Below are 10,595 nucleotides of genomic sequence, written 5' to 3'. Positions count from 1 at the left end.
AAAATAACTATAATGTAGAGAATATGATAAAATAACTAAATCTTATTTTTATTTTTAAAAATAAGTTAAATAAATTAAATTATTTTTTACTTAAGTAAATTGTGGGTAGCCACAATGTGGCTGTTTAGCATTACTCTTTATGAAAAACGCTGAAAGTTCAGGATATAAAACACTGCTAACCCTTAAATTAATTAAGCTAACTAGAGTATAGTCGATGAAATAATATATGATTTATTTTGAAACAATTAACTAGATTATTATTTTATTGTACCAAAAAAGTTGACCATGAGGTTTTATAATGAAATTGTAATTTTTGTGAAAATGTTCGACTTTCATGTCATTACATCTTGAAATAAAATAATAAAGTTTGCAAAACTATAAACCACAAAATTGGTTGACTGAATACAAGAACTACATGTTTCTTAGTATGAGAGAAAGGTTCAAAAGAGATCTGTCGCTGAGAGACTCACAACCACCAAAGGAATCACTTAAAACATGAATCGCCAAAAGAGAGTTCGTATCCACTCCAATAGCTCCAAGATCATGTTCGAAGCAAATCCCAATCCCAAGCAGAAGTGCATATAAACTCCTCCATAAGAACCGTCGTCGTGAACCCTATACGCTTACTAACGACCACCAAAACCTCTCCCCTATAATATCTGAAACATCAACGTCCAGCCGGGTGACCCCACGTCGAGGAGGCTTCCACCATCGCGAATCCTCCCCCGGCATAGCTCTTTGAAACTGTAAAGCATGATATCGCTACCCAACATAGCATTATTAGTATTCCCTTTAGAAACCCCATGTTTATGTTTCTGCCCACAAAGAAATCTCCAAACAGACCATAACTTCCAAGTCCAACATCCCCAAACTGCGCATGAATTGTTCGACAAAAGTCCCCCAAGCTCAACATATCTCCTAACTTCCTACAACTCAGATTCTTCCCACACTTTCTTCACTAAATCATAAAAAATGAGTAGCGGATGCCTATACACCTACACCAAGAACAAATTCCTTTGTTTGGGACATGATGCCGATTGAGGTTGGCATCAGTTGCGATGAGGTTATTAATGGTTCACCATGCAAAATAATACTATCTAATATTGCACTCACCCAAATGAAATGAAATACCGACGTTCAGGAGACAGTCACATGTATAGGAAGACCTCTCAGACGTAGATGGTTTATCAACCAAATAGGTTATCGATCAATTCTTGTATCATTTTACTGCTCACGGATTGCCTATTTCATCCTCAGCATGATGGCCTTCTCTATTATATTACATAAAGAATCCTAATAAATCTCACAACAATCTAGCTAGGACAAATTAGATCATATCCAAATAAAATAAAATACAACTCACAGGACTATGAAGGAGACACCTCGTAGTAAAAAGAGACTTTGTGATTGCCTTCTCTATAAACATGAGAAATTCAATAGATGACATATTTGCTTAACTCAATTCCCTTCTCTATTGATAAGCAAAATCCAGTAACAAACACATCTGCCTTCTAGCAAGTATATAAGATAAGGAAAATAAATGCGAGGCAGCAAACCTGAGAAAGCATCTGCCGCTGACTCTTTGAGTTGCAGAAGCTGCAAATTGCTTCTCCCACCTGATTATGCAGGGAGAACACATCTGAATGAAATGCCGATCTGTACGGAGACGGGGTTCATCATCCGGGTGAACGAGAACAACCTCCAGGCAGAAGAAACCTAAACTTGTCCGCGTTCTGTATCAAGTAAGCAGGAACGTGGACAGCAGAGGCGGACCGAGGTATTGATCCCATCTTCTTGATCAAGTTCTTGAAAGTATACTCCTCGGGCAACATGTCAAACAGATCATCACCCTTGCAGATGAGTTTCTGAATCCTCGAATGCTTCAAGAAGTCTTTATGTTTCACCCGCTCTGCGTGGCTGTATGCTGTCATTTTGAACACGAATTCGCTTAGATACCGGAAGCAGAAGCTGCAGTGCCACCCCGAATCCGAGAGGAGAACATCAGTTTGGCGCGAGTGTCTGTATTGGGTCCACTCACTGAAAACATGGCCAGTCGCGCGCCAGCTGCTGTAATCCACAGGGAACTCGAACGAGTACAGATAATTCCTCATTTCCAGATGAAGAACAGGAGGTATGTCATCACACCATTGCAGCAGTTTGACAGTGTGAGGGCTTGGTATTTCATCTGTATCCGACATGATTAGCAGGTCGCCAAAAGATATACCAGAAAGCTCACGAAGTAGATAATTCATAGATATACGATGCTCTTCTTCGAGTTTGAATGGGTCTTCATGAGACCCGTGTTCGGCAACACGACCAGGAAAAACACCGTGGACTATCTTACTCTCAGCAAAGGCGAATCTGTCACGATTCTCAGCAAAGAAGAGAGGTTTTGGGATGCCTGTGAACGTAGTGTTGGCCTCCAAGATGACAAATTTGGTAATGTAAGGGTCGAGTTCTTTCCACCTAATCTCTAGCAAGTCCAATTCATTGCTGAATATAATCGCGTCAAAGACACGGCGTGGTTCAGACCGCACAGACCAACCATGGAGACGACAGAGATAGTCCATTGAAACGTTTTCTGCGTAATAATGAGGTAGAAGCTCAAATGGGGGTGGAGGAACATCCCAAAGGGGGCGGAAAAAGTAGGAGATCTTCTGAGCATGTGCAATGATTCCAACGACACAAATGGAACCGAGTATTAACAGTAACATACAATGGAACTTTCGAGAAGCCCGCCTATAGGTGAACCGTGAACTCGGGGCCATCCTATTGAAGGCCTTTGTTAGTATGAACAACGAACATGCAGTTCATGGTTCCACCAATCATGATCTGCATGATTTAAGAGGCAGGTCACACAAAGCAATCGACAAATAGTAGGAAGTTTTTCTCCAGTCGGAAAAATGAGGTCAGACCAACAATAGATAAATCATGAATTCGAAGAACTTCACCATTCTGACATAACATGAACTGAAGACATTTTATTGTCAAAGCACACATACATGTATTGGTTGAGCCAAAAGGTAGATCCAATTCAGTATAACACACTTTTTTCAATTTCCCTTCAAAATCATTTCAAAAGGAATTGGGGATTAATATCATGAATGCATGATTTAGGATCAAGTTAAGGCCACTAAAACAATGATTCCATGCCAAAATCACAAATCAAGTCAGAAAAAGCAAAGCAAAAGAATTCTAAACCATATAAAGTGTTTACGTACTCGATGTTGGCTTATGTCGTGGATGATAATTTCGACATTTAATTAACTCATGAGGATATACATACAGAAGCGATCACTAATATGACAGTTTCTGAACTTCTGTCTCTGCTATTCCGAAATCTGTAGTCTCCAGCACTCCAAATGAAGCATCATGTATGAAACTAGAACTAAGAACAAGCAAAAACCTTTGCATTGCAATTACTGCTTAATATCACTAAGCTCAATTCCAATCAACCAACAGCGCCACATAAACTAAAGGGTTAGTAACAAGACTCTCCATTTGACTCAGCAACCTCATGAACCAAACAAATGGTGGGAAGATCGTAACTCCCCTTTGAATCTCTTTTCACTTTAGTTATACCAAACATCTTTGCTTCATACATACAACAAAGCTCGACTTGCAGGTAAAGGTTCTCACTCCATACAAATCCAACTCAGGTAGTTAATTGAACTGACAGATGAAATCAATATCTCTCCCACATTTTTTTTCTAAAAACATTTCTTATATATTTATATTTGACTCGCGCCAGGTGGAGCCATTGCATTCAATTAGAATATCAGAGAAAATCTCAAGAAGCCGAAATCAAGTCTAAAACATCGGAACTTTCTTGTACAAATAAACACAAAAAGAAACCCTAAGTATGGTGATTCTCATAATCATACTAATGCATGAATCTGAAAGCCAGAGCAATAATATCTGTGTAGGTTCGCCTTTCAGGATTTAAAAAAAAAAGGAAAAAAAGAAAAGAAAAAGAAACTCATAAATTTCCATAGCTGAATTATGTAACTGAACAACCAAGCAGGAAAAATGGTTATTTCTGATTTGAGTGATTTCCAATACAGTTTAATAATTAATTTATATTTATAATTAAATTACTTAATTTTCTATTTTCTGGAAATAATTCTACTTCACTCCACCAATTCGAATTTTCAGAAACTACCCAAAAAAACCCACTTCCCCTCAAAAAGGAAAAAAAAGAAAATCCTCCTCCACTATATAATTTTTTTTAAGAAACAGAACTACAAATCTTAGCCCGATAAAAGGGGAAAAAAAGGAAACAGATAAAGTAAACTGGATAGCTCAGTTCAGCTGAAAAAACTAAAATCAAATCAAATAAAATGAGATCAAAGACGAAGAGTAGTGAATGACCTGTCATTGCGGTTCCAAAAAAACGAAGGAAGCTGAAAATGCAGAGAGAAGCGTATGTAGTTGCGTGCTGTTGTAGAGAGAGAGTGGGATGAGAGAGAAGGTCGGAGGTGGAGATCTCACTCACATCTCTGATCTCTCTCTGCGGCTAATCCCATGTGGCAATGTCCAGATTATTCCTTTTCATTAAACTAATTAAAAAGTTCCAAAAGCTCACTAGTGCTAGAATTTAAGTTATTTAAAATCCAAATCACGATCATTACTTTACTAATTACGTCTAAGTTATTAATGACAGTTGAAGTTATTTAACTGTAAACTAAAATTGAAGCTTGGAATTCTTAAATTTCCATATATAACAAGTTTGCGCTTGGACTTTGTTAACTAAACCAACTAAGACTAGTGTGTAATCCGTCGAATTTCGACGGGTATCATTTGGTGTTATAATTTATATAAATAAAAATAAAAATTATTTCTTAATATATTTATAAATTATGGAGATTATTCACTAAACAAACTATTAATATGATATAGGTCTACGTTACACATCAAACTAAAATGAAAAAATAAATTAAAGAGGACTTTCATCCTTAACATGACTTAGCGAAACGTATATTCGAAAAAATTATTTGCCACTCATACCCGCGACCCGCGGATATCCGCCACCCGTCGGGTATCCGCCATCCGCTACCCATTAGATACTTGCCGATACGCGACCCGTCGGATATCTACCAACCTGCTACTCATCGGATACCCGCCGATACTTGAAAATAATGATAAATATTAGTTGAATAATAAAATAATTCTATGAAGCATGGGGACGAATACGTAATACGGAAACGATTATCATCAAAATATATTAATAATCAAAATAATAAACAACAAATATCAAATTACAAAATCAACTATTATCAACATTCATTACATCCCCTAAAAATATGGCTTTTATTCACTTCCATAAGTACCCTCATTTTGTTGTGTCAAATGATACCACAATTTAAATATCTAGTGCAAAGATTTGTTGACCAATGTGTGATTTCGAAGTATTGCAATCGCTCGATATAAAAGAAGCATTGCTTCATATTTGCAGCAAAAAATCAACTTCATCGGCAAAAATAACTTACAGAAATGGTGCCAAAAAATAGCATTAGAAACTGAGTTGTAATATATATAGGGAATGTATATTGAAATATTAGAACAAAAATTGGGTGCATATTGAAAATATTGTCTCGAATCTCATATTACAACGAATGCTTGACCCACACGAACCAGGTTGATATAAATATACAATGTCCTTATTCATTAGTTTGAGCTGCTCCAGTAGACATTAACAACTTCTGCGGCTCAATTACTCTACTGATTTGGGACTTCATTTCTCGCTTGCTACTGCAAAAGCAATGGAAACAAAACTGAGAAGCAATATACTACATATGTTTAATACATGATTACTCCAAACAACAAAATCTTAGAGAATTGGTTGAAGCATGATGTATAGCAATAGAATAAAGTATCACCAATATGCGTAGAACTTGAGCTGCTAAAGACATTCTGTGAATTCTTGTCCATAATTATACATGGTACTTGATCGTGATTTGTTACCCTCGACCCCATCACTGAAGTTTGTTGAGATTTAGTTATAGGAAAAAAGTGTTCTACATGAATCAGAGGGATAGGGTCGGGAAATTATGGGCAATTTACAACCAATATAGGAAAATGTGCATGGAAAACAGGTCATTCAGGAGAACCCCTATTATCACTCTGGTGTATGAAGAATACGGTATAGCTGCATAATATATAAGTGGTGCCATGCACGCATGATCTATATACCATTGACATAATCTACAAAAAAGAGCATTTAAGAGAAGAAAAACTCAAGTAAACATTCACATTTGAATTAAACAACACTAATAATAGATTTTTGCCGAAGTTCGCCAAATATTTCTTGCAGTACCTTCAACATCTGACCAATTATAACACTAAGAACATAAAATTACGGCAACTTGGAGAGGGAGAGAGATTACCATTGCAAGACATCATTTGTTTCGAACACACATGCAATTCTGCCAATTATCATAGCTACGAAACCTAGGCATTTCAAATTGCAATAATCCAACAATTAAATCGAAAATCAGCCCCCATTAGTTACCCATTGCCAAATTGAAATAAATCCAACAATTAGAATCCTACCTAGTTGTATCGTCCCCTGCTCCAAGCGCGCAACAGGCGGACTGCTCTGGTCGCATTGAAGTCTACCTTATAACATGATAATTATATCGAAAATGAGTAAGGTCTGTCACATTGGATCATATAGTTTCTTGAGATTAAGTTTAATACAATTTGCCATGCACTTATAACCCACATATATTTCCATCTCTCTCTCTCTCTCTCTCTCTCTCTCTCTCTCTCACACACACACACACACACACACATTTTCAACACTTTCTCTCGTTATTTAAATGGCAATGGAAGTAATGACTGAATTTGAAAGCCAAAAAAATAGCATACCCTGAGAAGATTCATGAGGATCCTCAAGTTGTCCCTTGAGCTAACATATCGTGTCATTACAGCTGAATTTGAACGATCCAGCAAGATATCACCCAAAAGCTGAAAGGAGTGCATAAAGAATTAGAATCATAGTCAACCATACAGAAAGAACTGTGCAGGCGGGCCTATCAGAGGATAAGAATTGAGCAACTCTTTATTTGCACCCTCAGGCATTTTCGTTGTTTTACATACTTTTATTAGTAGGAAATGGTGGGTCAGCATTGCTGAAAAGAAGATACTGGAGAAACATTACCTTGACAGCCTACCTCCTAGTGATGTAGTTAGTAGACTCAAGCAACTTCGAGTTGTACTCCGCAAAGAACTATTAACAAAAGGTGTCAAGCAAATCAGAATCAGAAGTGAAGCTAATCAAGGACTCCAAGAAACACCATCTTTTTAATTCCAGGGTCGGACACAAGAACATATTATGAGGCATAGGAGCTTCTCAAAGTAGTAATGACTAATGAGCATAATGTAAAAAAACCTGCATAAACAATTTTAGAAGCTCCACGGCACAGGAAATAAGTGGACACAAAGAAGCCCAATAATTCAATTGAGAACAAAGAAATAAAACAGAAATATGCTAACCTTTGAATCAGTATTCTTTACATGTAGCAGATTGTCTTCTGCATATGAACATATAGATAGAAAATAAAAACCCTTCATCAAAAAAGGGATAACTGAAAAATACTTCACTCAGCAACTAACACTTACTTGGTTCGATTGTTGAGAGTGTCAGGATTCTTTAGTTTGTCAACTTCCACATAAATCTTGAAATTCTTTACTTCTCCTACTTCAGAATGAGGAACATATGGTTCTGAATCAGCACTTAAAACGCAATTGTGGGGAGCATAGCAGATTAATTACTTATAACAGAAACATCATAAACACCAAAATCCACCACACAAAACCAAGAACTAAAACAAAATTAACACTAATTCAAGAAAAATATTTTCACTTCTACAAATTAGCAACTGGAAGCAGTCTTGATTGAAGTCAACACCAATTTACAGACTTGCTTCGTCTCTCTTCAAGGAATGCGGAGAGATTTTGAAAGTGAGATTGAAATCACCCATGGAAAATCAACCCATCTTCAATCGAAAATCAGCCCCCATATTTAAATTGAAATCACCCATAAACATAAATTAAACTTCAATCGAAAATCAGCCCCCATTAACACCCATCTTTCGAAAATCCAACAACTAAATCAAAAATCAGCCCCCATTAATTACCTACTGCCAAATTAAAATAAATTCAACAATTAAATCCAACAATTAGAATCCTACCTCGTTGTTTCGTCCCCTGCTCCAGGCGCGCAACTGGCGGACTGCTCTGGTCATGACACGCAGGGCAGTGCGACGGCGAGTAGGGCAGCACGACGGGGTGGTCTGGTCGCGTCTCAGAGGAGAGAAGAAGAGAAAAGCGAGTTTGTGTAGATTGTGGAAGCGCGCTAGATTAGGGTTTCAAGTTTGGAGAGGGCAGATCACGGCGGGGGAAGGGGACGGGGTGGTCTGGCGAAGCAGATCGCGGCTGTGTGAGGGGCGCGGTGGGACAGATTGCGGCGGTGGGGAGGGGAGAATCGTGAGAGACGGGAGATGGGGAATAGGTTTTAGGTTTTGGGAATTGTGATAGAGAAATGTTAGATTTTGTGTTTTTAAAATAAAATACTAATATATGTGGAATATATTGCCACGTCAACGATAGAGAATTGAGGTAGAGGCTCTAGAATTGGAGGGATTTTAAACCTTGAATTCTTAGACATGCCACGTATCTAGAATTGGAGGGATTTTAAACCTTGAATTCTTAGACATGCCACGTAGGACCCCGGATTAAGGAGAGCGCAGGAATCCTTAATCGTATTATATATTGATTGCAAAGTTTTTAATGTAAGGAACTTTTTTTTTGAATTATAATGCAAGGAACTTTAAGTTAATCTAAGGGGTTTTAGCAAATAAAATAATGAATTATTTGAATTTGCGATTTTTGAAGTGTGGCGAATTAAATCACCATCTTTTCAATTTTTATAATTTCGTCCACCTAATTTTTTTCGGTCGCTAGAATATTGAATTGGAAGTTACGTGGATTAGTAAAGACGACGTCGTTTTTGTTAGAAATAAACGATGTTGTTTCGTACAATGTCAATTAAAAATTTCTCCAAATTATAAAGGTGTTGTATCCTATACTTGCACCGTAATTTTCAATATCCAACAATTTTATAGAAAATAATATCATAACATGAATATTACGTGGCAAACTAATCCACGTAAACTCCAACTCAACAATTCGACGACCAAAAAAAAGTGTGAGAATGAAATTGCAAAAATAGAAAAGATGGTGATTTAATTTGCCACACTTCAAAAGTCACATTAAAATTGCAAATTCGAAATAGTTAATGATTTTATTTGACAACCCCTTAATATAATAGTCAAGTAGAATATTCATATTTTAATTATGCTAATATAATAATATAATACAGAGAGTGTTGATTAAATTTTTCGATATATCGAAAATATCAAATTTTGATATATTTAAAACAAATCCTTTATTTATTTTAATTTTTAAAGACAATTTAGTAAATTAAGATGCATTTAAATCTCCCTCCGTTCCACCATAAGTGAGATAATTCTTTTAGACATGAGATTTAATAAATTGTTGTTTAGTGTATTAAATGTATTTAATTATAGGGGTTATTGCTCCTAAATACATAAACTATGACCAAATTCTAGTTTATAACACCACCTTTAGATTTTGCCCCATAATACATCACCTTTCAATTTTTTCTAAAATTTTCCATGTCCAAAGTTTGGATATTCATAAATAACCCCATTATAAAATTTATTGCACCTTGACCCCTAAATCTTTTGATTTTGACTAAAAGACATTTTATACCTAAAATATGTTTAAAATTGGGCTTAAAGGGTATATCGGCTGGAAACTTTCCTCGTGCCCGATAGATTACTCTGTAATCTGGGTCTGGACTGTGAGACAATGCCACGTACTTTTAAGCAAAAAACAGTTTAATAGATCCTTGTTCAAAATGGTATCAGAGCGGGTTTTTATGGAGGAATTATATTATTTTTAATTTATTTTATAATTAACCTATGTGGGAGGAGACTCCATTAAAAATTTATGGATCCGGACGAGTGTCCGAGATGTGTACCATATAGGAATTCTCTCCAACATTTGGAGAGCGAAACCACCCGTCTACTAGACGGACTCAACTGGAACAATCGAGCCCTCGTAACCAACTTACGACGAGGAGAAAATGTCGAGATTATTCGTGATATTATCACGAGTATCCAATTCTACCATGAGAACCTCATGGGACTCGCCGCAACCAGAACGGCGATTGAACGAACCAGAGACGAGGCCCATCAGTCGCACGATTGATGGAACCAAAAAACAAGGCAGGAGTAGCTTATCCAAGCTACCACAAAATCGAGCCGGACTCTTCCGAGAATGTCAACTTGCGGGAGATTCAAAAAACGGTGGAATATTACGGCAACAAGCTGTATGAGCTACCAATGGAAATGAGCAAAATATCACTCAAACAAGAGGAAATACTAACCCTCTTGCGTGATATCCAGAAAAAAGTGGAGGACATCGAACGACGAAAACCATGTTCCGGAAAAATTCAGAAAAATGGTCCAAAGACCCGACGTATCCACTACCACTCGATGCAGCAC

At 36.9% G+C, this 10,595-nt stretch overlaps 1 protein-coding gene and 1 long non-coding RNA gene across 6 annotated transcripts; both read right to left on the bottom strand.

Moving 5' to 3' along the window:
• Positions 1–291: 291 nt before the first annotated feature.
• On the bottom strand, positions 292–4,645 carry LOC130988258 (uncharacterized). Of its 3 annotated transcripts, XR_009090031.1 has the most exons (3): positions 4,372–4,556; positions 1,557–2,832; positions 292–744 (listed from the first exon to the last, which is right to left on the bottom strand). XR_009090031.1 is itself a non-coding variant. In XM_057912059.1 (2 exons), the coding sequence occupies exon 2, from the start codon at positions 2,766–2,768 to the stop codon at positions 1,677–1,679; it is 1,092 nt and encodes a 363-aa protein (XP_057768042.1). In that variant the 5' UTR covers positions 2,769–2,832; positions 4,372–4,645; the 3' UTR covers positions 1,387–1,676. The 3 variants fall into 3 exon arrangements, 2 of the variants coding, with proteins under 2 accessions (XP_057768042.1, XP_057768043.1); XM_057912059.1 differs by lacking the exon at positions 292–744 and having other exon boundaries at positions 1,387–2,832; positions 4,372–4,645; XM_057912060.1 differs by lacking the exon at positions 292–744 and having other exon boundaries at positions 1,387–2,581; positions 4,372–4,551.
• Positions 4,646–5,507: 862 nt separating this feature from the next.
• Positions 5,508–8,564, bottom strand: LOC130988260 (uncharacterized). Of its 3 annotated transcripts, none has more exons than XR_009090033.1 (8): positions 8,196–8,564; positions 7,624–7,702; positions 7,498–7,535; positions 7,163–7,231; positions 6,871–6,969; positions 6,553–6,614; positions 6,387–6,450; positions 5,508–5,751 (listed from the first exon to the last, which is right to left on the bottom strand). It is a non-coding gene; the product is annotated as an uncharacterized LOC130988260 (long non-coding RNA). The 3 variants fall into 3 exon arrangements; XR_009090032.1 differs by having other exon boundaries at positions 6,553–6,618; positions 8,196–8,561; XR_009090034.1 differs by lacking the exon at positions 6,387–6,450 and having other exon boundaries at positions 6,553–6,618; positions 8,196–8,562.
• Positions 8,565–10,595: the final 2,031 nt, after the last annotated feature.

Source organism: Salvia miltiorrhiza, chromosome 6 (genome assembly GCF_028751815.1).
Source record: "Salvia miltiorrhiza cultivar Shanhuang (shh) chromosome 6, IMPLAD_Smil_shh, whole genome shotgun sequence".
NCBI lineage: Eukaryota > Viridiplantae > Streptophyta > Magnoliopsida > Lamiales > Lamiaceae > Salvia > Salvia miltiorrhiza.
The sequence above is the reverse complement of the archived record's forward strand: the minus strand, read 5'-3'. Positions and strand labels throughout refer to the sequence as shown.

Coding starts and splice junctions, on each gene's coding strand:
- LOC130988258 (XM_057912059.1), bottom strand. CDS start 2,768: ATGGCCCCGAGTTCACGGTTCACCTATAGGCGGGCTTCTCGAAAGTTC.